Raw genomic sequence first — 26,116 nt, 5'->3', positions numbered from 1 at the left:
ATGCTTATCATAGGCTAAAAGAACACCCTTTCATACTTTAGCTAAGAGTGAGTCTTTCCTTCTGGCATTGAGAGTTCCATGAAAGTTGGGCTTTGATGCACGAGTCCAGTGTTTTTTCCAATGGTTGCCATAACGTCAGTATGTTATAAACCAAGCACAGTGGGACAGGATGGCCAGTTGTTGGCGTGGGCTGATATATTTTATCTGCAAATCTTGGTTAAGGAAGGAATCATCCCATCATCCAGGGCTTTATGGGAAGGAGAGACCCTCTTACTCTGGGAGGCAGCTGCTGGCTCTGGTTCAGCTCTTCTCGACAGTGCTGCAGCTTACGCAGGCAGGAGAGATACTCGTCACTGAGGTTGTCTAATTCTGAATGCAGTTCTGTGCACTGGGGAGAACATCACCAAAGTTGTCACTGTCACTTCTGTCTAGGACAGAGCCCAGGTAGGGGAGACTGCCCTGTGTAAGTTTCACTCATTTGGAATTTTTACCACCATCCTCCCTTCCCAGCCATTCTCAGGGATTTGAGTTTGTCTTTTGACTGTCTCACATTGTCTGGAATGTGTTCATTTTAAATGATTGACAATACTGCATATTATAATATTACATTTTATACATTTAAGTTCTTTTATGTGACTTTACGTGCAAGTGCTTTGCAAATGAGAGACACTGAAAAATGAAGTTCTTATAGCACAAACAACCTAGAAGTGACCTTAGTACAAGTTTCTTTCCCAGAAGCTAGTTGCATATGAATACTTCTGGGGATGTGTATGTTTGTGAGTTGTACAAAGGAAGAGTTTTACTCTTTAAAAGACATATAAAGACTTAAGATACTCAATGTGGGATGACATATTGAGAAGTTAATATTTTTATTAAATGTGTTTGAGTTTTGGTCGACTTTCTAAAAGGTAACCAGTTAAAACCTTGAATAGGAGTTGGTGTAAATAAGGAAGGGAAAAGATTGACAAGTCAGCCCAGAAGCACAGACACTTTATGTAGGCAAATTAATATCTGTGGGTATCCAGTCACAGCCTAAACTTTGAAATCCCTGCTCTTTGGCTGCTTCCCAGGTTTCTCTGCTATTCTGCAGATGAGCCATCACTGTCTCAGGTCACCCTCTCACCTCCTTTTCCTTGGCCTGGAGCTGCAAAGTCTTCTTTTGCAGCTGGTCTCTGAGATCCCAGTCTTTCTCCTTCCCTGTACCCTCAGGCTCCACTTCGTTAGGGAAGGACTTTGGACTCCACACGGGCAAAGCCTGATCTAAAAAAGCAGCCAGATTCTTGGTGATAGTGAGGCCCACACCTTTGAGGAAGGGCCCTGAGGGTGAGCCACTAGGAGTGGGGAGAGGGGAGGGAACTTGGGAGGACGTGCTCTTGGCTAGACTGATGGCATTCTTTGACATAAAGGTTAACTTCCACTAGGCCCCTGCTAAGCTTGGACAGACAGCTGGAATCTGAGCCCCTTGAGGACAAGATTGGCATCTTTTCTTTGTATCCCCAGTCTTATCTAGTGCTAGATAATTTTAGTGAATACTTACTAATTGAATTTCATTGGTTGTATGTCACATTCTTCCTAGTTTGTCAGATAAGTTTGGTGGATGCTTTAATATAACCCCTTTTCCCTGATGTCCTCATTTGAAAGTTGTGAAGATGGCAGTCATATCCTAAAATTTATCTTCATATGGTTAAAGATGGTTTTTCAGCCACCCTGCAGTCTTAGTCTTGGTGAAAAGAGCATGGACTAGGAGTCAGAAGTTTTGGATTGTTGTAGCTGTGTTGTTAGTCTGTGCCACCATAGACCTTCATGGTCTTATCCATACTATGTGGGCATAAACATTTCTGCATTATCTATTATATTATGCCCAGTGATTGTGAGGAGAAAACAAAAGGTCATGTGTAGTGGACAGGTGAGGAGCTATTGCCCCTCTGTATACACAGTGAATTCTCAGTAAACATGGACAGTAGACTCTCTAGGGCTAAGAGTGAGTTGACTCTGGCATGCTATGTGGTTTGGGGCTGGGAAGTTGGATGTGATTTGGAAAATCAAGTGTGTAAAAATTGACATGAAATCCTGAGTTCAAAATAAATTTATTGAAATGTTCAACACAAACATGTGCTTTCAGAGAGAATAGAAATCCTTTTTCACAGTTTATATACCTCAGGATAGAAGGCTAACTAGTTGAAGTGTCCTCAGAGCCAATGATCAGTCCTTAAAAAGCTCCCACACATCCTGGACTTAACAGACTCTCAGAACTGGGTGGGACTCCAGGAGGTCATGTAGTCCATCCCGCTGCCTCTAGGCAGGTAAGGGAAGAGCAGTATCTTAGAATTTGTGGTTAATAAATTTGCTGACCTTTCTTTGTTAAGAGTTTCTCCTGTTCTTGAAGCTGTAAGGATTGATTCTGAAGCAGACCTGTTGGAAAACACAAGGAACTTGTCTATGCTAGCATGTTTACTACAAAGAGTTTCTTTTCAGACCTTTGCCTAGAACCTTAGTTATTAAATATGTTCCCATCTGCTATGTGTTGAATTTTGTCCCCCAGAATCTATATGTTGAAGTCCTAACCCTCAGTACCTTAAATTATGACCTTATTTGGAGATAGGTTCTTTAAAAGATAATCAAATTAAAATGGGGTCATTCAGGTGGGCCCTAATCTAATATCACTGGTGTCGTTATAAGAAGGAGAAATATGGACACAGATACGTTCATGGGAAAGACACAGAGAGAAGACGGCCATCTGCAAAGCCAAGGAAAGAGCCCTGGAATAGATCTTTCCGTAAATGCCCTCAGAAGGAAACACCCCTGCTGACATCTTGGATTTCTAGTCTCCAGAACTGTGAGACAATACATTTCTGTTCTTCAAGGCACCCAGTCTGTGGTACTTTGCTATGAATATAGCATCCTTATTTCTCCCCCTACCATGTCTCTATCTTCAAGTCTTTGCTTGAAGACTTTCCCTTTCCCCTGCGGTTGCTTTGCTCTCTTAATAATCATTGCTGTTTGCATGAAGCTTCTCTATCAGGTGTCAGAGGTTAAAGTGGTGGGCAACCAGCAGCGGTATTAATTGAGTCAGGTTCTCCAGCTTTTCAGAAACTGCTTTTCTTCTGAAAAGTCCCTTTTCCTCTTTGGGCCCAATATGTAGTTTTGAAGTGGACTGAGGCACGTATAGTGTGTAAGCTTATTTTCTAAACCATCTCTAGTGACAGGTCTATGTGACACATTCATGTACTTATAAATTACAATATATAAAATAAGAGCTGCTTTAGGAAACCCAGTACTTAAAACAAAATCTGCAATTCTGGGGGAAATGTAAGTGGTGTCATTGGCATGGAAGGAGAAAAGTAGAAAAAAAAGAACAGAGGCTAATACATAATTTATGGAGAGCTATGTAAATGACCTCACTTCACAAGAAGAGGGTCTGAAAATGCACAGAGTTAGAGCATATGCCAAAGACTGGGCCCTTAGTCCCTACTCTGGGTGCCTTTTATGGGCCAGGACCCCCAGGAAAACCCTGTGGACTTTCAGAATCTGGAAAGCAAACTTACTCTGCAACTGCTGTACTCTGGTCACCAGGGTGAGCTTCTCCGACTCTGACCTTTTTAGTTGATCTGAAAATGCAATAATGCAAGCCAAAATAAAGGAACCCAAGACTTAATGAACTCAGTACTTAAGGATGGAAATTAGTAATAGATGCTGTCTTGTCGTGGCCTCTAACATGTGTCTTTTGGAAGTTGTGTCCCAGTTCTGAAGAGGTAAACCAGAAGCCAAGTACCTCAGGTTTTGTGCATCAACAATGTTGGGTTGCATTGAGGCTTGTATTTACACACTATCTAGTCCTCGGACGCAGAGGCTGTGACTGAGAGACTTTCTCTATGCCTTGTGTTTCAACTGGCCTTTCCCTTTCAAATTAGGAATGTGGCCTTGACATATGTGACTGATGTGAGAGCAGCTGTGATCTGGCCCAGAGGGATGCGCTAAAAAAGAGAGCTAGACAAAAGGATACTCTATCTGGTACAGTGAAATTAATTTTCAATTTTGGATGATTAAAACAGCCCTGCCTCTCCCTCAAGGTGAAATGAGATTACAAAGCCAATCAACCAATCAAGCAAACAAATAAAAGGCTGAAGCCTTTCTCTTAACTCAGTTTCTTTTTTCTTAGCTCACTTGGCCATGGCTCCCATACGCCCAAAGCCTCCAAGGAGAAGAGTACCTTGTAGGTCCTGGGTATCCAAGCTGCACAGGTCTCTGTCCCCTTGCAGGCATTCAATCTTGGCCTGCAGTTCCTGGTGCTCATTCTCCAAAAATCGCAGGGCCTGGTTCATCTGTAAGTCCCTGCTATCTGCTCCCTGTAAGGAGGAGGAGGGGCCATATAGAAGGAGGTCAGTGTTGGGGTGGAGGTTGGGGGCAGATACCATGGAAGAGGAAAATATAGAAAATTCTGGAGTTTTAGAGATAGAAGGAATGTTAGGTAGATGAGAAAATAGAGAAGTCTTTCTTTTTTCCTATTCTTCCCTTTGCTTTGTTCCTTACATTTATAACAGCAAATAAGACTTGATATTCACAAGGAACTCGTGTCTTTTATTTATTTATTTTTATTTTTAGAGATGGGGTCTCACTTTGTCACCCAGACTGGAGTGCAGTGGTGCCATCATAGCTCATTGCAGCCTTGACCTCTTGGACTCAAGCAATCCTCCCACCTTAGCCTTCTGAGTAACTGGGACTATAGGCATGTGCCAGTAGTTTTGAAGTGGACTGAGGCATGTGTAGTGTAAGTTTATTTTCTAAACCATCTCTAGTGACAGGTCTAAGTGACACATTCATGTACATAAATTAGAATATATAAAATAAGAATTGCTTTAGGAAACCCAGTACTTTAAAAAATCTGCCATTCTAGGGGAAATGTAAGTGGTTGTCATTGGCGTGGGACTCATGTCTTGACACTTTGGTAAATCACCAAATTAAGGAATACGAAGTCATCAGTTTTCTAGATGTTTTCATTTTCTCTTTTATTCTTCCTCTGGCAGTATCAATTTTTTTTGTTAGGGTCTTTTTTTTTTTCCACAAAGATTCAAAGTTAAACCCCCTCCCCCCAAAATCTTCATAGGAGTTGCCTTATAGGTGATGGGAAGAAGAGAACAGCAAAGGTTGAGATGTGGATACCACGCAGAGTGACCAGCTAGGTTCACTCCTTTGATAAGACTCACATACTCTGTCTCTTATCAAGTGGGCTGTTCTGAGCCCTGTTTCAGGAAAATTATAAAGATCAGCTTTTGAGGTGGATCCTCAAAACTCCAAACCAAGTAAATAAATCTATGCAAAATGATAGCTAATATTTACTGAGTGCTTTTATGTGCCAGGCATTGTGCTAAGTACTTTACATGGATCATCTTACTTAATACTCAGAACAACCTTATGATGTAAGTACTATTATCCTCATTTTACAGATGGGGAAACCGAGTCTTAGGACAGATTGAAGATGATGGAACCCTTGAGGATGCCAGGAGTCTAATTGTAATTGCTAAATGTAATTGCTTAAAAAACACATTGGCAAAAAGTGTTAGTTAGTACTCACCTGTAAATAAATTAGTGACATTTTTTCTGTGCCAACAGTGGGCAATTCTGAACTGGATGCTTTTTTGGGATGGAGTTTGGAGAGTGGGTTGGGATATGACATTAGTAGGCTGATATATATTCCAGCCAGTTCTTTTCATTTGGATGGTGATGGTGTCATTCCAATGAACGCTTAGTTCATTTGCATGAGCAGTGCAGACATCCTTGCTAAACTCGAAATTAAATTTCAGAGCCAAAACAGTGAATTTGGTACAAAGTAGGTGGTGACTGAGGAACTGAAAGCCAGATGCTGTCAGCTGCCTTTGGAGTCCCTAATCCAGAAGAGCTTCTTCATCACCACCCCTCCTCCCCATACCCTGTCTTCCCTCCCCACCCCCAGTGCCTGGTACCTGCAGTTTGGACTGAAGCACGTTGAGTTGGCTCTCCAGCTCTCTGTGCTGGGACCCAAGGGTCCTCCAGTCCTCCTTCAGAGCCTCGTACTGGCTCCTCCACTCTTCACACTTCTGCTCTGCCAGGGCCAGGGATCGCTGAGGGGGGTCAGAGAGGAGAGGTTCCAGGGAGCTGTGCAGCTGGCTCCCTTGTTCCCCAAGCTGCCTGGAGTCCCCAACCCCAAGGTCTGTGTGGCATCCCCATACCTGTGTGCTCTGTAGTTGCTGCTCTGCGTTCATTTTCTCCTCCAGCACTTTCTGCAGTGACTCCTTGGCCTTCTGCTCATAGCTGTTTTTCTGGTCTTCCATCTCCAGTAGTACTTTTTTCATTCCCCAAGGGGAGTATTTCTGTAAATTTGATGCAATTCAACAAATACACATTGAACTTCTGTGTGCCAAATCCTGAACTGGGATACAGAAATGAAAAGAAGTTGGTTCTTCCCCCAGGCAGAGATACCAGTAATCTAGTGAGCCTTTTCTTTTAGGGTAGAGCTAGCAGGGAGAGTCCCTCAGGCAATGAGAGATGAGTGGGGGGGTATAATAAACAGTGCCCTAGGCTTGCTGGGCATTATATCTGAGGCCTTCCACAAGCTCTTGAAATCCAACATGTCTAAACAGGACTCATGTTTCTAAACAAGTTCTTTTTTCTTGGGGTTCCTATCTCAGTGACCAGAATCATCATCCATCTAGTCTTTTCCAAACCCTAAACCAGGGAGTCAATCTTCATTTTCTCTCTCATTTCCTTCCAGTAATCAGTTGGTCATTGAACCTTGACAGTTTCCTTCATAGTTCATATCTGTCTCCTCTCTATCCCTACTGCTGCTTCCTTAGTTCAGGCTCTAGTAGTAGTGTTATGTGGATTAATGCAACAGCTTCCCTTTCTTCAAATCTTGCCTCCCTTCAGTCCCTTTTCAGTCCCGCATTTAGAAGGTTCTTTCTAAAATGCAAATCTGATCTTGCCACTTCCTGCATAAATTCTCCATGGATTCTCAGCATCCTAAGAATCACATCCAAACTCCTTGTCATGGCTCCACTTACATGCCTAGACTTTCATCCCATGCTACTTCCACCTAAGCTGAGATGTTTGCAGATCCCCTAGCACTCTGTTTTTTTGGCTTCTGCCTTTACCCATATAGCTTCTTCTGCCTAGAACTGGTTAACTTCTACTCACACTCAAGATTCAGTCCAGTATCATCAGTTCTGATAAATTGACCAACTGCCCCCATCCCACAATGTCTTATAGATTAGGCAGCTTTTCTTAGTGTTCATAGTGTTCACATAGTGTACCCTGCATGCCTCTATTATTCTACTCTGTTGACTCATCTGTTTTTCCTACTGGATTGTAAACTCCTTCAGGGAGGGAGCATACTGCTGCTGCTTTAAAAAAAAATCACTGTAGCTTCTCTACAATGCCTAATGAACTTAATGGTTTAAAATTAATACATTCGCGTTATAAAATTCCTCCTGGCTGCAGGATTAAGGAGACACAAGTGCAGCTTTGCACATTCACTGGGGGTCTTGCCTTCTCCCTTTCTTTCATCTTTGTGTCCTGTGATTTCGGAGAAGGCAGGCAGATTTTACTGTCAATTCTGGATTACCCACTGTGTAAGCAGTAGACCAGATGACAAAAATTTAGGGATCAATATGAAATCATTTCCATTTAGCTTTGGAATTGTCTGAAATTTTGGATTTAAATTTGAGTGGGTCTTATAGTTTTGGAACTTTCATTAAAAACTAGATTCAGGAATTAACCTGGTTGAGGTCATATGTAGGGGATGTCCCAGTTATTGGACATCCAATGACCATCCATGCTGGGCACTGGTTATGTGTTATTCCTTATTGAAAATGAATAGATTGGCGTTCTGGATTATATATTGGTCTCTTGTGAACTTGGTTGGCATTATTTAGTCCTGTCAAAGCAAGTCATACTGAATAAATGAAAGTTGTGGACCAAGAAACTTATAGACTCCATAAACTCTCTTCCCCTGTGAGACGCCATCTATGTGGCCAACTGTCTTCTCTCTCTAACTCCAGATGGGAGAAGTCTGCCTGTTCCGCCCCATTCTCTTATTTGACATCTTCCCACCTGTCAGGTATCCATCACTTCTCAAATGTGAAAGCTGATTTCTTTCTATCTCTTGTAAACCAAGATTAGGCCAATCAGGAGATTACTAATGCTGGAAAATGGTGTTACAGAAGAGCCAAGTAAAAGAGCTTTTACATTCTTCTAGGGGTTGCTAGAAAAAACAAAAAAAGTTGCCCATGGAATGAAAATCATTTTCTAAGACTTCGTTATAACATCTAACTCATCTGTTCAAAGATTAGGATGTGTAAAGATCTGTCTGGGTGTTGTGAATCTTTACCAAGGGCCTTTCCCTACAGTTTCAGGTATTCTCAAGGTTCCCCTGGAGCTGACAAAGTGGTTAGTGCTGGGATTCCTCCAGGGTGCAAAGAGAAGGATACTGGGAGAAAGGGAGAGGAAGAAGGATGGAGACAGTGATCTAGTGAATTAGAGACTAAAGTGAAAATGGCCAAGCCAGAACTGGGTAAGTAGGAATGGGTGTGTTATTCTCTATCTGGTGGCATTTCTCAAAAGTAAGATTGAGGTTCAAGCATTCTTCACATTTAATTCTAGATTCCCGAGACGGAAATATCCTTCAGAATGCTTACCTGGGTACAGGTGTACAGCTGGTTTTCTAAGGATCTCAGTTTCCCCTTCAGTTTGTCTTCATTAAGTTGTCCCTGGAGCAAATGGGATGAGTTAATGAGTGTGGGCCAAAATCTAGTCTGCAAAGAGTTTGACTCTATATTCCTATCCTACTGCCCAGCACATGGTTGATGCTCAAACAGTGAACTCTTTCAGGAGGCAGGCAGGAGCAAATATGACAAAGGATGCTGAATAGAAGAGGATCTTCTCTTCTTTCTCTAGACTAGGACAAGAAAGAATCAGACTGGCCTCAAGTCCTCTTTTTACCTCCATTTTTATCAAATGGCTCAGGGTAGCATAGCAGGGGAGCCCTGGAAGGAAAGCTTCTAAGCTACCCTTTCGCTCACTACCTCTCTCCCCTCTCTAGGCACTTCTGCACTCCTCACCTCTTCTCAGTCTTGTACATGGACCTTTCCCTGTAAAATGTAGGCCAGTAAGGCTAACACAGTCTCCCCTCCCAGAAGAATGTTTATTCCCTCCTTTACCCTCTGTTATGAGCTTATTTGTATCTCCTCAACATTCCTATGTTGAGGTCCTAAGCCCTGAGTGCCCCAGAATGTGACCATATTTGGAGACAGGGTCTTTAAAGATGTAGTTAAGTTAAAATGAGGCCATTAGGCTGGGCTCTAATCCAATATGATGGATGTCCTTATTAAAAGAGGAGATCAGGGCACTGTGGGAAGGCCACGTGGAGACACAGAGAGAGATGGCAACCTGTAAGCCAGGGAGAGAGACCACAGGAGAAAAGAACTCTGCTGACACCCCGATCTCAGACTTTTAGCCTCCAGAACTATGAGAAAATAAGTTTCTGTTTTTGAAGTTCCCCTGACTGTGGTACTTTGTCATAGCAGCCCTAGGAGATTAATACACTTCCCTCCCTGCTACACACACCTCCACATGCACACGTATGCTTCCACATGCACACATACACCTCCACATGGACATGCACACCTCCATATGCACACACATGCACACCTCCATATGCACACACACACCTTCACATGCACATGCACACCTCCATATACACACACACCTCCACCTGCACACACACTTCACATGCACTTGCACACTTCCACCTGTGCACACACACACCACATGCACACACACACCTCCACATGCACACGCACACCTCCACATGCACAGATACACCTCCACCTGGACACACACACACTTCCACATGCACACACACACCTCCACCCACGCACACACACCTCCACATGCACAGATACACCTCCACCTGCACACACACACCTCCACCTGCACACATACCTGCACCTGCACATGCACACCTCCACCTGCACATGCACACCTCCACATGCACATGCACACTTCCACCTGCACACATACACCTCCACCTGCACACACACCTCCACCTGCACACGCACACATCCACATGCACAGATACACCTCTACCTGCACACACACACACCTCCACATGCACACAAACACCTCCACATGCACACGCACACCTCCACATGCACAAATACACCTTCACCTGCACACGCACACCTCCACATGCACACGCACGCTTCCACCTGCCCACATACACCTCCACCTGCACACGCACACCTCCACATGCACAGGTACACCTCCACATGCACACACACACCTCCACATGCACAGATACGCTTCCACGTGCACACGCACACCTCCACCGGCACACACACACCTCCACCGGCACACGCACACTTCCACCGGCACACGCACACTTCCACCTGCACAGGTACACCTCCACCTGCACATATACACCTCCACCTGCACAGATACACCTCCATCTGCACACACACACCCCTCCACCTGCACATACACACCTCCACATGCACAGATACACCTCCACCTGCACACACACACCTCCACCTGCACACACACACTTCCACCTGCACACACACACCTCCAGCTGCACACGCAAACCTCCATATGCACAGGTACACCTCATGCACACACACCTTCACATGCATATGCACACCTCTACATGCACAGATACACCTCCACATGCACACACACACCTCCACATGCACACACACACCTCCACATGTACACACACACCTCCACATGCACACACACACCTCCATATGCACAGATACACCTCCATATGCACAGATACACCTTCACATGGGCACACACACATCTCCACGTGCACACACACCTCCATATGCACACACACCTCCACATGCACAGATATACCTCCACCTGCACACACACACCTTCACATGCACACACACAGCTCCACATGCACACGCACACCTCCACCTGCACACACACACTTTCACACGCACATACACGCCTCCATATACACACACATACTTCCACCTGCACACACACATCTTCACATGCACACGCACACCTCCACCTGCACACACACACCTCCACCTGCACACACACACCTTCACATGCACACACACACCTCCACATGTACACGCATACCTCCATATGGACACACACACTTTCACATGCACACACACACCTCCATATACACACACATACTTCCCCCTGCACACACACACCTTCACATGCACACGCACACCTCCACATGCACACGCACAGTTCCACCTGGACACACATACTTCCATCTCCACACACACACCTCCACCTGCATACATACATTTCCACATGCACACGTACATATTAGACTCAAGATGAGAACTTCTTTAAGAAAGCAAGAAATGGAGAGATATTAAAGCAGAGTAAGGGCGGCAGGGGGTGTAAGGGAGCTTCCCAGAAAGTCACATTCTATTTATTCATAAGCTGGGTCTGTCTAATGGTATTTTGGACATTCCGAGAAAGATGCTAATCTCAAGGGTGAGAGGGGAGCAAGGTCGGCACGAAGAGCCAATATCTGTTTCTCAGTTTTTCAGTATTTCAGCTGAGTAGCTACAGCTTCCCTGCCACTTTGTTGTCCCCTCCCTTTGTAGACTTGCCCCTTTTGCCCAGGTAGGGGTTTTGTTCTTCTAGCCTAGAGTTTTGTGTAGGGTGTATGTGTAGGGGAGGGGGCGGGGAAGCCATCAATGAGAGCCAGTTTTCCAGAGAAAGGGCAGTGACCAGTTTTCCTATCCTTTCTCTGGCTTTTTCCAACCAGGCCAAGTGGGACACTTGTGAGGTCTTGAAATTCCACCTCTCTTTAGGCCCGAGACGCCATGGGCCCTCTCAGCCAGACGGCCTGGACGTTTCCATCTCTTGTAACATTTCTGGTCTGTAACGGTCTGGGGGTAGAGGAGGGGGCTCGGCTTTGAGGTCTGCCTCCCTCAGTGAGTTTCAGGGTGCCTGGGGGAGGCAGGAAGTGGTATCTCGCAGCTCCTGTTTTGATCTTGTTTGGCTTATTCTTCTAACCATGGGAGCCAGGGGGTGCCCCCACCCTTTCTGCTTCCTGTGTTACTCAGCTGGGGCTTGCAAAAGCAAAAAGTGTTGCCAAAAATAATTTTTTAAAGTGCCTCCTGCTATTAATGTTTTTCCTAACGTCTCATGTGAGGGAAAGCAGAGAGTCAGGGATTTGGCAACTACAATAAGCACAGGGCTTTGTGACCGATGGAAGACGTGGGGAAAGACTTCTACTGTTTGAGCTTTGAAGTAACTGGTAAAATGCTGCATTCTGCTGTGACCTGTTCATTGTCAATCCACAGGTCCTGAAATCAACTGGCTCTACACCTACCTCCTCTGGTTCACATCTTCCGCTCCGCACATTTGCCTTTGCCCAAACTCTTTCTATGCAGAATGCAGTCAAACCTACCAAGTTTAAGGTTTATCTTGCTATATTTTGGGAAGAAAACAGGCCTAAGGCAATATTCTTAAATTTTTCCCAGTCTCCTACCCTTTTGGGGTATTTCCTCTCTCCCCATTCCATAGTATGGCTTTAATCCAATATTTTACCTCTTTCAACTGTTTTTGTATTGGCCCAACCCCAGATTACTTTTCCATTCGTGTTGCAACAGAAGACAATTTACGATAGCCCCTTCAGTGGGGATGAAGGGCCACCCAAGTCTGGAGCTTGAACGAAACCTCTTTCCATAGCTCTGCTTTTCTGGACTCCCCAAGACGTCACAAAAGTCGCAGCCAAGTTGTTGCAAATGGGGCATGTAGTTTGCTGGTCTGAGCCCCAGGACTCCCCACACTGAAGCCCAGTGTTACAGTATGTGGGAAGAAGCACTTTTTACAGGCCTACTGCTGACGTTCTAGGCAGTTAGACCCCGGGACCCCAGGGCTCAGAGGGCATATAACCCCCAGTGAAGAGAGGAGCAAGGCGGAGGCCATACACACCTGGTGCCGATCCGAGGTCTTCAGCTCCTGCTTCTGCGTGGTTTTCCCCTGCCTCTGATCTGCTCTCCAGAGACACCACCACCTCACCACGGAAGCACCAGCCCACAGCTCATCTCTCTGCTCTAGCAGAGGTTGCTTAGGGCTTGCAACCAATCCCCGCTGCGCTGTCATCTCAAGATCTTAATTCCACGATGCAGATCTTCAAACCCAAGTCTGCCCTGCTCTCGTTTTTGTATTGCACAATATTGAAAGCTTGCTTTCTCTGCTAGTAGAGCTGTTTCTGCCCTGAAGGTTGGACCCTGTTCAGGGCCCCAGGGCCTATGGTATCCAAAAGGCCCAGAGACACAGTGGAGGGAGCTGATCCTTGGGGTTCTAATAGGGAGTTTGTGGTGAGTTCTCAGCATGTGAAGTTGTAAATTCAAATTTATGAAGGTCAAATGGCAAAAATAAAGGTCTGAACCAGTTCTGGCCACTTTCTTCCCATTATTTTCCCCAGATACCACAGTTTGGGGCTATACTTTTATTGAAGTTGAGGCTTTCATGGAAGAGATAGAGAGTTGAATTGCCTTATTTTAAGGGAAACAATAGCTGTTAACTGAAAAAGTCTGAGACTGTTTTTCTTTAAAACTGGAAGCTAGGGGGTTGGTGGGGAGGAGGGATGAAGAAGAGAAGGGTGAGGATTGGGAGGGGTGAGAAGAAGGGAGGGAGAAAACCACAACCAAGGAAACTTCTGCTCTTGGGCTGGTGCATGGGGTGAAACTCCTCCTTGGAGACAAACCCAGAAATGTCTGTTAATATATCCCCCCTCATTCCCATAAAACTTGCTTTGATTCAAGCTCTGGTTGTGTCTTACCTGGGATATTACAAGACTCTCAACTCCCCCAGTCCCAGCTTGGAGCCAGGGTTCTTATTGCTAGAAGTTAGAGAATCCTTGAAACCTCCCTGCCCCTTTTTTTTTGAGACAGGATCTTGCTCTGTTACCGCATGCAGGAGTACAGTGGTGCAGCCTGGACCTCCTGGGCTCAAGCGATCCTCCTGCCTCAGCCTCCCAAGTAGCTGGGACTATAGATGTGTACTACCGTGCGCGGCTAATTTTTTTTTTTTTTTTTTAAAGTAGAGATGAGGTCTCACTATGTTGCCCAGGCTGGTCTTGATCACTCAAGTGATCCTTCTGCCTTGGCTCCCCAAAGTGTTGGGATTACAAGTGTGAGACACTGCATCCATTTGGAAGTTAGAGAACCTTTTAAGACACAGATCTGATCATTCACAAGTCATTTCCTCAGATAGTAATTGCATACTTTCTAAGGATGAGCCAGACATTGCTAAGTGTAGAACTCTAAACCTCAATAAGGCATAGTTCCGTTCCTACTCAGCTTATTACCTACAGCAGTGTTTCTCAAGCTGGGTAGCATGCATTCTAATGGATCTGTGATTTTATATATTTACATATATGGGTTTCCTTTAAAAATGGGTCCATGCATTATTCAAGTTTGAAATACCTTGTTCAACAGAAAAAGTTTAAGACCTATAATTCTAAAGACCTGTCCGAGATCCTTTCTTTGGCACTACTTTGACATACCTTCTTTTCAGCCATACTCTCCATACCCAATTCTTTGCCATACATAGGCCTGTAATCATTCCAATTCCTTTACCTTAAACACTCTTCTACTTTCTGCTTTTTTTCCTCATCATCACTCTTGCTTCTCTACTGGTGAGCTCCTACTCATCTTTCAAGATTCAGCTAAAATCGTTTCTTTCCTTTATTTTTATTTTTTGAGACAGAATCTTGCTCTGTCACACAGGCTGGAGTGCAGTGGCACAATCTCAGCTCACTGCAACCTCTAGCTCCTGGGTTCAAGCGATTCTTGTGTCTCAGCCTCCCGAGTAGCTGGGACTTCAGGCATGTACCATCACGCTCAGCTAATTTTTGTATTTTTAGTAGAGACGGGTTTTCACCATGTTGGCCAGGCTGGTCTCGAACTCCTGGCCTCAAGTGGTCTCTCCACCTTGGCCTCCCAAAGTGCTGGGATTATAGGCATGAGCTGCCGTGCCTGGCTAGGTTTCCTTCCTTTAAAGCCTTCCCTATTCCACCTCAGGCAGAATAATTGCTGCCTTCTTTCTCTTTTCCCTGCATCATGCTGTATGCACTGCTGCTATAGCCTTATTATACTGTTTTGGTGTTATTTATTACATGTCTCTGTCTTCATGGCTGGACTGTGAGCTCCTCAAGAGTTAGGACCATAATGCTTTTTGTCCCTGTGGCACAAGACCCAGCACAGAGTTGGAACTTATCAAATGACTGTCAAACAAATGAGCAAGATGATCTCAATTTAGTTCAGGACCAGAAACCACCTCACATGCACAGCTGTCTGCCAGAAGTTCCTACTCTCCATGAAAATGACCTAACAGTCAGGAGCCCTGACCGTGGTTTGAAAAATCCAGGTACAATGTCTGACATGAGGAGCAGAGCTGAGCTTAGGAAGTCTTTTTTTACATCGCTGCAACTTCTCAGTTTTGTTCCATACTCTCCCATCATCTTTCTTTCTCTGCTCAAGCCATCTTTGAGGTAGGGTGAGATGTCACACAGGCCGGTGAGGTTGTGTGCTCCATCTCTTTCCACCTGGTGCTTTATGCTTTGGTGGTGTCAAGCTGCTTGTAGCTCATACTAATACATGAATTTATAATATATACTAATTTACAGGTTTCAACATGGGGATTCTGAGGAACCTTGGGAATCCCCAAGACCCTTTTAAGGGATGAGCAAAGTCTTACTTTTTCTAATGACGTATTTGTGTAAGACTGAATTTTTCTTTATGTTTAAACCAATAGAATGAATACAGAAGTAAATAGGAGAATCTAGTTGTCTTTTTTTCAGCCAGACATTAAAAATATTTGCAAAAGGGTAAAGCAATGACACTCCTGTCACTAATTTTGTTTTTGAAAATGGTTCTTTTTCTTTTTCTTTTTTGAGATAGAGTTTCACTCCTGTTGCCCAGGCTGGAATGCAGTGGTGCAATCTTGGCTCACTGCAACCTCTGCCCCTGGGGCTCAAGAGATTTTCCTGCCTCAGCCTCCCGAGTTGCTGAGACTATAGGTGCATGCAAATGCACCTGGCTAATTTTTTGTATTTTTAGTAGAGACAAGGTTTTGCCATGTTGCCCAGGCTGGTCTTGAACTCTTGAGCTCAAGTGATCTGCCTGCCTTGGCCTCCCAAAGTGCTGGGATTACAGGTGTGAGCCATTGTGCCCAGACTGTTTTTCTTAAAACATGTAATTTAGATTAGCATGAAATATTTTACTATCATTTTAAAATTAATAATTCTTTCTCAATTTCTGTCTTAAATTCTTTCTTCTTTCTTCTTTCTTCTTTCTTTTTCTTTTTCTTTTCTTTTCTTTTTTTTTTTTTTTGTGAGAGGGAGTCTTGCCTTGTCACTCAGGCTGGAGTGCAGTGTCACGATCTTGGCTCACTGCAACCTCCATCTCTTGGGCTCAAGTGATTCTCGTGGCCCAGCCTCCGGAGTAGCTGAGATTACAGGTGTGCACCACCACGCCTGGCTAATTTTTGTATTTTTAGTAGAGACAGGGTTTTGCCATGTTGGCTGGGCTGGTCTCTAACTCCTGACCTCAGGTGATCTTCCTGCATTGGCCTTCCAAAGTGCTGGGACTTACAGGTGTGAGGCACTGCGCCTGGCCAACTGTTTTAATTTCTAATATGGTAAATATAAACATTTCTTATATATTTTCAATAATTGAAAAAGTATAAAGGAATCCTGAAATAAAAAAATTGGAGAACCATTTTATTAGACTGTGTCATGCCTTTAATTTTTTTTTTTTTTTTTTGAGATGGATTGTTGCTCTGTTGCCCAGGCTGGAGTGCAATGAGGTGATCTCAGCTCACTGCAAACTCCGCCTTCTTGGTTCAAGCGATTCTCCTGCCTCAGCCTCCTAAGTAGCTGGGATTACAGGCATGTGCAACCACACCCAGCTAATACTTTTGTATTTTTAGTAGAGACGGGTTTTCGCCCTGTTGACCAGGCTGGTCTTGAATTCCTGACCTCAGGTGATCCACCCACCTCGGCCTCCCAAAGTGCTGGGATTACAGGTGTGAGCCACCATGCCCGGCCTTGCCTTTAGATCTTTGCCTGTACCCCAACTAGAATACTATTTCTGCTTCTATATTTTCCTGGCAAATGCTTATATAAGCATTCCCCTGGCTCTTTTCTTCTCTGGAGTCACTCATTCCTTCTTGTATTTTCCTATATCTTGAAAACATTTCTTTTATTTTTCATGTTTTTGTATTGTTTAGTCATGTGTCTTTCTTACAAAACCATGAGCCTTCTCAAAGCAAGAACCCTATCTAAATAATCTCATTATTTCTAGTGCTAGTCCAGTGTTCCGTATAGAGGACATAACCTATGAATATTGTACATTGAATGGACCGAAATCAAAGGCCTGAATTTTAGCTCCAGATCTGCCACTAACTAGCTGTGTGACTTTTGGCAAGTTACTTGACCCCTATGAAACTCAGTGTCCTCCTGGGCAAAATAAGAGTATTAGACCAGACTGTCTCTAAGGTCCCTTCCCACTCTGATATTTTCATTTGGACTGAGTGTGTACATGGCATGCTAGTTTGGATAAATATCGGTGTGAATCCCATACAAAAATATTTGGCATTTACCATATTCAGTAATATAAACTATGTTGGGGTCTTCCTTCATTCCTTCCAACAAATTAAAAAATGGGAATTCTTGCCACTTTTGGTTCTGGGTCTTCCTTGGATATGTAGCACCATGACCCTCAGGTGATGACCCATATATTTATTGTGACCTGTTTGACTTCTAGGTCTGAGCACCATCACCCTCATCTTCTGCCTCTTCCCAGCTCACTTTTCAGTAGTGACAAAACCCTTTCTCTTACTGTGATGATATGGAAAGAAAAATGAGATGGGAACACATAGAAGCCCATGAGTTTTGTTCAAAAAAAATTTCATTCCCTTACCTTCCAAGAGCTGTCAGAGGCCTGAATCAGAGTGGACAGTAGGTCTTGGAGAATCACCATTTTCTGTTTTAGGACCAGCTCTCTTTGTAGGGCCTCCTGGGGGTGCGGGAACAAAGTGCAAGAGGGTAAGATTAGCCTGGAGGATCGGGGATAGGTGGGTGGAGGAACTGAGGGGAGAGGTCACATGCCACTTACTTTGAGGTAATCAGAAAGCTGGATGATTTCCTGGAGAGAAAGAACAAGGGTATTCAAAATGTCTCTAAGTCCCCTGAAACCCTGTGACATAAAACCTACACCTGGGTTGGCTTGTGTAGAGCAAACCTCTTCTGCTTTGGCTCTGACAGGGTCCATTTAGTCCCCATGTCTATGCTCAGTACCTCCTTGCCATCCAGGAAGAAGATGCCCCTCCATCCCAGCCAAGTTTATCGTGGAATTCCAGAATGTCAGAGCTTAATACTTTCTGATTCGACCCCTTCAAAGTGAATATGTGCTTACCTTATCCAGAACTGCAACTCCGTAACTGGAAAGAGAAGAAATTAAAAATAATGATAATGGACCAAAGAATCAAGTCAGGAGGCAGAAATCCCTTCTGAAGAGCCAGTAGGGTGGGGAAGGGCTTCCTCTTTCTTAATTAAGGTGGACATGAAAATTCATTGTGTTCTCTCTAGAGAGGAATGAATGGGATGTGAGAGGGTTAGGGTCAGGAACTCACTTGGTTTGCTGACTGGCATCATTCTTAATTGTTGGTCCTTCTGCCTTTGTCTGAGTACCTGAGAGATAGAGGATAAGTTGATTTAGAACTTATGGGAAGGAAATGAGGGAAGTGGGAAGGGGCAGGGACTCTCCATTGCCAGTGAGCTGGGACAGCTGTCTCAGGATTCTCTGCAGGCCCTGTGGAGTGAGGGAGGCTCTGCTCTTACCACGGTGGTGTTTGGGTGGCTTCTTGATGGGAGGGTCCTGTGGAGGAAGGCCCCCAGCCTGTGAGGAGAGGTGGTCAGTCAGATCCCTGCAGATGCCTGAGGGAGGAGGATGCTGGGCTGGAAGGACCTCAGAGCTGGTGCCTGCCACCTGGAAGGCAAGTGGGGAATGCTGAAAACCACTGCCTGGAGCCTCTTGAAAGATTCTCTTGATGATTTCAGAAGGAAGAACCAACCATCATGTCTGTTACGGACTGAATGTTTATTGTCCCCCCACCCAAATTTGTGTGTTGAAATCCTAACTCCCAATGTGATAGTATTGGGAAGTGGAGTCTTGGAGAAATAATTAACTCAGAGCAGGGAGCCCTCATGAGTGGGATTCGTGCTGTTATAAGAAGAGACATGAGAGCTTGCTTTCTGTCTCTGGTCTCTGCCTTGTGAGGACACAATGAGAAGAAGACCATCTGCACAGTGGGAAGAGTGCTCTCATCAGACACCAGATCTGCAGGATCCGTGGTCTTAGACCTCCAGACTCCAGAATTGTAATAAATAAATTTCTGTTATTTAAGCCACCCAGTCTGTGGTAATTCATTACAGGACAAGGACAATGTTTCAGGTCCACAAAATGAAAGTAGCCCACTCAAGCTTTCAGAGCCACACGGGCTTCTCCTGCTCCTGACATCCTTGTCCTGACTGGCAGGCATGGTCCTCCTCAGGCCAGGCATATGTGGAGCTGTACTTTTCTCCAGTTTTTCTCTCTAGAATCTCTAGTTGTGGTTGTTGTTTTTTCCCCCTCTCTCTCTCTACCTTGTTTGGTTTTGGCCACTTAGATAGCCAGCATGGTGATATGGAAAGAGAACTGGTCTGAGTGGCCACTAAGGGGATCTGGGTTCAGATCCCATCTTTTCTAGGTCTCAGTCTTCTGTCTGTGTAGTGAGGAGTTTGGAATAATCTATAAGATTCCTTCCATATTCGAAGGAAAACTTCCTTTCTCTTAGTAACAGCTAGAAAATCATTGAGGTTTTGTGTGAAGACTAGGTAAAGTGGGGAGTTGTGGGGAGGTTTTTTGCTTTAGTAAACAGTTTGTTTTCTTTTGCAACTGGGCTCTGGGATCATTGCTCTGAGCAGTATCTCCTATTGAGCATAACAGATCCACTAGTTAAGAAGCCCTAATGGAGTACCCACTCTGGGTAGGACACAATGCCAAGCATTTCCACGGAACATAGTGGACACATCCCTGCTGTCAACATGCTCACAACCTCAGTAGGAAGACACAGATGGTTTGCTGGCCAACGTCATCTCAGCATACCCTGGTTTTTGCCAACACTGTTCCTTTCCAGGCCAGACTAATGGGCCCTCTAAGGGTTACACAATCTTGGAAGATTTTAACCTCACAAGGCCCGTAGACAGCAGAGGTGGCCTGGAGAAGCCAGGGAAGGCTTCCTGGACCAGATGAGGCTGTAGCCGAGTGATTTAATAGAATTGGAATAACACCAGAGAAAGAGAGAAGAGTGGGCACAACAGCCTTGCAGAAGAAGAGAGGACAGATATGTCTGTGTGTGTGTCAAAAGGATTGGCCTGTGTACTTGGCATATAATAAACTTTCAGTAAATATTTGGTGACTGATGGATGAATGAATGCTATAAGATAGCTGTAGAAGATATGTGTATATTGCCTAAGTTTGAACTGATATAGGTGTTAGCTTTGGAATTATTTTTATTTGTTTTATTTTAAGTTTTTTAGAGATAGGGTCTCCCTTTGTTGCCCAGGCTGGAGTACAATGGTGTGATCATAGCTTATTGCCGCTTTAAACTCCTGTGTTCAAGTAATCCTCCCATCTTTGCCTCCTGATTAGTTAGGACTACAGGTGTGCACCACCATGCCTGGCTAGTTTGTAAAGTTTTTGATAGAGACAGGGACTTGTCTCTATCAAAAAACTGGTCTCGAACTCCTGGCCTCAAGTGATCCTCCTGTCTTGGCCTTCCAAAGTGCTGGGATTACAGGTATGAGCCAACATGCCCAGCCTGGAATTGTTTTTAAAAATTATTTTTCTCTCTCTTACAAGTCAAGTGCAGAACAAAAAGAGCTAAACAAACAAAAACACAACAGCAAAAATCTCTGAATAAGTAGCTGTTGGCAACTTTACTATAAGAAGCTCTTAGCAACTTTACTATATGACTGAGGAAGAAGGACTTAATTTAGATCACTTTTAGCGACCTTGAGCCCACCCACCCTCCTTGTCCAGAGAGGGTCCCGGAGCACAGAGCAGTATGTCCCTTGACATGGCCCACCTGCTCTCTGGGAGAAGAGATCCTGCTGGCACAAGACAAAGGTTCCTTGAGGACAGTCACCTGGCCTGGCCGCCTGGAGGGCCCTTGCTCCCTGGCCTGGGGACGGTGCGCCTTGCCTTTCTCCTCTAGCTCCAGGTTCCTCCTCCTGAAGAACTGCTGCAGTCGAGCTCTCTGGAGCTGCTCTCTCTGCTGGATCCTCAGCGTCTTCCCCACCTGGCGGCAAGTGGTCACATTGGGACGGCAGCGGCGGCTTTCACGGGTCTCTTGCCTGCGCTCACACTTGGCCTCATAGCTCTCAGCCCACCGGGCCAAGCCAGGGGAGGGCCTGGGGTCTGGGCTGATCATGATGACCTCCAAGCACCTGTTGCGCTTGGCTTCCCGTTCCTGGAATAGATGCCTGGATCTGCCAAATGCCAAGAGGGAGGAGAAGGGGAGGGGTCAGAAGATGGGCAGAAAAATGACTATCTCCCTAGACCACGGGGCAGAAATAGCACAGAGTTCCATCCATGTGGGTTGAAAACTGAGGACATGGTGGTATCAAACTGGGAGTCAGGACTCTTGGGCTCAGTCTCTAATGAATGAATACAACCTTGTAACAGCGATTTCCTGCTCTTCTCTAGCTGATGTTTCCCCTTTGTAAAGTAAAACGGTCTCTATGGCTGCCACTTACTCCTTGACTGAACATCTTACCATGCCTCTAAGTCAGGGGAACATGATAAATAATTGATTAAAATAATAATGAGCTTATAGCCTCTTGGATGGCAGGTGTGTGTTCATTTTCCAGACTTCTAGAGAAACAGCCTAGTGAGCCCCTCTGCCCTCTTATCCCCCAGCTGAAAAAGAAAGTCAGTATCTTTACTGCTGTCTTGGTCCAAGCTGTTACTAACATAGTTGAGTGACACTTCTCAAGATCTGGAGGGCTAACCACACCCCACTCAGGTGGTGACCAGTCCTGTGACCAGCACCCGCTGCTCTCTTCTTGACTTTTAGCAACTAACTTATGAGTCTGGACCTGGCATGGTTTAGGAGGAAACCCTACCCTAATTCCTCCAACCTGCTGTGCTGACAATGGTCCATGGGCCCCCCACTCCAAGCTCAGGACTCGGCCGTGTCTCTCAGGTGCAGATCAAGTTCAATCAGTATTGACTGAGCATCTGCCACATGCCTAGTGCTGGCCTAAACCCATTTCAGAGCATCTGGCTCCAATACTCTTGGAGATGAGGGTTCCATTTCTTTAGGATCACCTTCTTGTCAGGGCTAATTCTGGTGCCAAGTCTGCTTTCCTTTGCCAAGACACAGATTGTGCCATCCAAACCCACAAGCACATGAATTAGACCTTAATAAGGCTGCTGCAAACAGAAAAGAAACAAAACAAAAATAGTAATCAGAAGTTTCCAGGGAGCCAGGCTTGGTGTAGGGGCCACAGGATGTCCCTCTGCATGGCTTTACCTGGTATTCACATAGCACTCAGACCCAAATCCCCTTTTCCTTCTCTGTGCCTTTCTCTTTCCTACTCTTCCCCACCTACCTTCTGCAGTTTATCCTACTAGAACCCTCTGGTCACTTTGCTGAGTTGGGCTGGACTTGGATTAGCTGGATCCTGAGCGTTGGAAATTCTGTGTCCTGCCTCCTCTGATCACTGGAGTCAGACCAGGGACTGATGAAGGAAGAGGGACTCCCCCTCACAGCTGCTGCTGCTTCTCTTCCTCCCACGACCTCATTACCCACCACCCTGGGAGGAGGGTATCTCAGCTTCACCAACCAGCAGGCGTTTGCTAGCTGTAACCCCTCGGGGTTTATTTATAGGCCAAACAGACTCAACAGGTAGCAGAGTCTCTGCCCCTATACTGGGACTTCGCTATCCTGGCTCAGTCTGGAATTCTCTGCAGGATTCTTGTTTTCTCTCTGATCCTACCACTCATTCCCCAGGGTCATGGGTGGTACAGTCTTCTTCCCTGAGAGGAGTTTTGGGTGGTCAAGCCCTGAACACTCAAATGCCTGACTCTTGAGGGTTGGAGGAGCGTACTCTGGTGTCAGGCAGCATTGATTCCAAACAGAAATGTGAGGTTGTTAATGTTTGTCCCCTACATACCCATTCTGAATGGCTCTCTTCTTTCTTTAGGTGTTTCTACTTACTCCTTCTTGGATAAGGGTGGGAGTGGGCATAGGGGATGGTCCCTTGACTTTCTCCCTGCCACTTTCTTTATTTAGAGACTTAAAAAAAAGGGTCTGGGCCAGGCGCGGTGGCTCAAGCCTGTAATCCCAGCACTTTGGGAGGCCGAGACGGGCGGATCACGAGGTCAGGAGATCGAGACCATCCTGGCTAACATGGTGAAACCCCATGTCTACTAAAAAATACAGAAAAAAAACTAGCCGGGCGAAGTGGCGGGTGCCTGTAGTCCCAGCTAGTCGGGAGGCTGAGGCAGGAGAATGGCGTGAACCCGAGAGGAGGAGCTTGCAGTGAGCTGAGATCCGGCCACTGCACTCCAGCCTGGGTGACAGAGCAAGACTCCGTCTCAAAAAAAAAAAAAAAAAAAAAAGGGTCTGACAGACCCATGTCTGTTGTTATAAATGACTGAATGGAAGAGACCCAGGATTATGTGCATGTGAACTCCATCTCTGGAACCTACACTCACAGCATCCCTGAGTCACAGCCCCTGGCTATTCTGCCATGGATTGCAGTGGAGAACCCTGGCTCTTGGAGTCACACTGTGTGGACTCATATCCTGGCTCTGTCACCTACTACCTGTGTGTGGTTTTAGGTAAGCTATTAAACATCTCTAAGCCCCAGTCTCTTCATTTATAAAATGGGGCTAGATTGGCTGGGCGCGGTGGCTCACGCCTGCAATCCCAGCACTCTGCGAGGCTGAGGCGGGTGGATCATGAGGTCAGGAGATCGAGACCATCCTGGCTAACACAGTGAAACCCGGTCTATACTAAAAAATACAAAAAATTAGCCAGGCATAGTGGCGGCCTCCTGTAGTCCCAGCTACTCGGGAGGCTGAGGCAGGAGAATGGCGTGAACCCGGGAGGCGGAGCTTGCAGTGAGCCGAGATCGTGCCATTGCACTGCAGCACTCCGGCCTGGGCGACAAGCAAGACTCCGTCTCAAAAATAAAATAAAATAAAATAAAATAAATAAAATAAAATAGGGCTAGAACCTGCCTTGTAGGTTATAAGGATTAAATGACATTTTTGCCATTAAAAGTAATGGCAAAAACCAAATATTATCCTTGTTATGCTGATGTTGGATATTGAGGACTTGGTGCTATAAGACAAAGGCTCCAAGCTAAATGAGCACTCTTAAGACCAAGAATGCCTTCTCTCATCCTCTCAACCCTCTCTCTTTGACAGAGTATATTGTTTATCAGATTGAGGGGATGCTGGACCAAGGTTGGAGTCACATTTACTTCTCTGTTTCTTCTGACCCCGGGTTTGGGCTATAAGGAGAAAGGGCTTCTCTGTGATCTGGACATAATCACCATCCCAATTACACCAAGCAGAAAGGTAAGGAAGAGATGGGGTCTGCCTGTGTCACACATAAGTTGTGAGGTTCCCTCCCTGTTTGGCTCCAGCTTCCCGCCAGGTTTTGTAGTGGAGGCAGAACATTGAGAATCCTCCTACCTTCTTGCCATGAAGAGGAAAGGGCTATGGGGGAGAACACAGGGCCTGAGATGAGGTCTCTCTGGGCTTTCCACCTAGGCCACCCACCTTCATCCACTGAAACACACAGCTGCTCTGCTCACTGCTTCCTCGGGGCAGACATTGAGTCTTCTTACCCAAGAAAGGAGCTGCAGTGGAAATGGCTTCTTAGAGACGGGAGTGTTCCCAGATGCCTTGGCTACCACAACTGCTAGGATGTGGTGCAGCATGCTGCATAGAACCCTACCCCGGTTTCTGGGATATCTGGACCCTACTGACTTGCTTAAAAACAGGAAGGTATGCAGGATGGCTGACAGGGATAGGCTGCTAAAGAAAAGGGAACTGGTCCCTGTAGAGTTCAAAGAAAGATCACTGGGTCACTGCCCAGGCTTTCTGGCATCTCTGACATTCCCACCTGGCAGCATGACTGGGCTCACTTAGAGCTTGGAGGAAGGGTTACTGGCTTGGAAGGCTCAGTCTGGTCTCTCAGGCTGCAGAGAGAGAACAGGGCATGGCTCCTCACCTGACTGTGGCTTGACATGCCTTTCCGAGTCTCACTTTTACTTCCTGGCCGTGTGTGCAACAGACGCAATGAATGGCTTCCTGCATGGGTGGCCTTCCTGGCCCAGAGCTCTCAGTGGGAACTGAGGGGAGAGGGGCCTACGCTTGAGCTGCTGGGAAGGCAGTCTTGTGTTCAGGGATCCCCGCTTTGAAGAAAACTATAAAAGGTCATTTAATTCATGCCCATATCACTGGGTAGCCTGAACTAAGTCATTTGACTTACTCCTAATCTAATGTAATCTAATCTAATCTACTGGAACAGAGGAGTGGTGCAAGCTGTACCCTGTGCCAAGGCTAGCGCCACGGGAAACCAACACAGGATACTTTCTTGGTTACCCAAACCCCCAACACCCTTAAACTATGCCACCTGCTCTTTCTTCACCCAGGAGAGCTGGGATGGTAGAGCATCTTCTGCCCCACCCCAAAGTTGGAGTTCCCAAACCAGGACACAAAAGCATCCTCCTTCTCAGTTACCTCCGAGTCCCAGGCTCCGACTCAAGGCACTCAGGAAAGCATTCCAGCTCCTGGGCAGATCTTGGCTCTGGTCTCAGATGGAGCAAGACAGCAGATGGGTAAAGCACACGCTTTCAATCCATAGGTCTGGGCCCCATTAACACGTCCCTTCTTGGTACTGTCTTTCTTTTTGCACAGCAGCCTTGCTGAAACAGGAAACAGACAAAGCCACAAGGTTTGCAAACCCCGGTTCCTCTCTCTTACTCTCTGGCATCATCTGAGTGAGCCTCTGAACTCTG

General features: G+C 45.7%; 1 protein-coding gene across 21 annotated transcripts in view; it reads right to left on the bottom strand.

Moving 5' to 3' along the window:
- Positions 1-26,116, bottom strand: part of TRAF3IP3 (TRAF3 interacting protein 3) — a 26,716-nt gene extending 600 nt beyond the window's left edge. The window contains exons 1-16 of one of the 21 annotated variants that reach the window (XR_003727679.2): positions 25,839-26,086; positions 25,327-25,522; positions 21,163-21,565; positions 18,875-19,022; positions 18,667-18,724; positions 18,450-18,474; positions 18,150-18,179; positions 17,955-18,050; positions 8,670-8,741; positions 6,207-6,347; positions 5,961-6,098; positions 4,211-4,346; positions 3,546-3,608; positions 2,353-2,412; positions 1,124-1,260; positions 37-388 (exon numbers count right to left, since the gene is read on the bottom strand). Coding sequence is in view for 12 of the 21 variants with exons in the window: in XM_077992983.1 (XP_077849109.1) it covers positions 275-388; positions 1,124-1,260; positions 2,353-2,412; positions 3,546-3,608; positions 4,211-4,346; positions 5,961-6,098; positions 6,207-6,347; positions 8,670-8,741; positions 17,955-18,050; positions 18,150-18,179; positions 18,450-18,474; positions 18,667-18,724; positions 18,875-19,022; positions 21,163-21,565; positions 25,327-25,412 (1,707 nt within the window). In the remaining 9 variants the exon portion in view is untranslated. 21 annotated transcript variants of the gene reach the window in all.

This window comes from Macaca mulatta, chromosome 1 (assembly GCF_049350105.2).
Source record: "Macaca mulatta isolate MMU2019108-1 chromosome 1, T2T-MMU8v2.0, whole genome shotgun sequence".
NCBI classification, from domain to species: domain Eukaryota; kingdom Metazoa; phylum Chordata; class Mammalia; order Primates; family Cercopithecidae; genus Macaca; species Macaca mulatta.
Note: the sequence above shows the minus strand (reverse complement) of the source record. Positions and strands in the feature narration are given on the sequence as shown.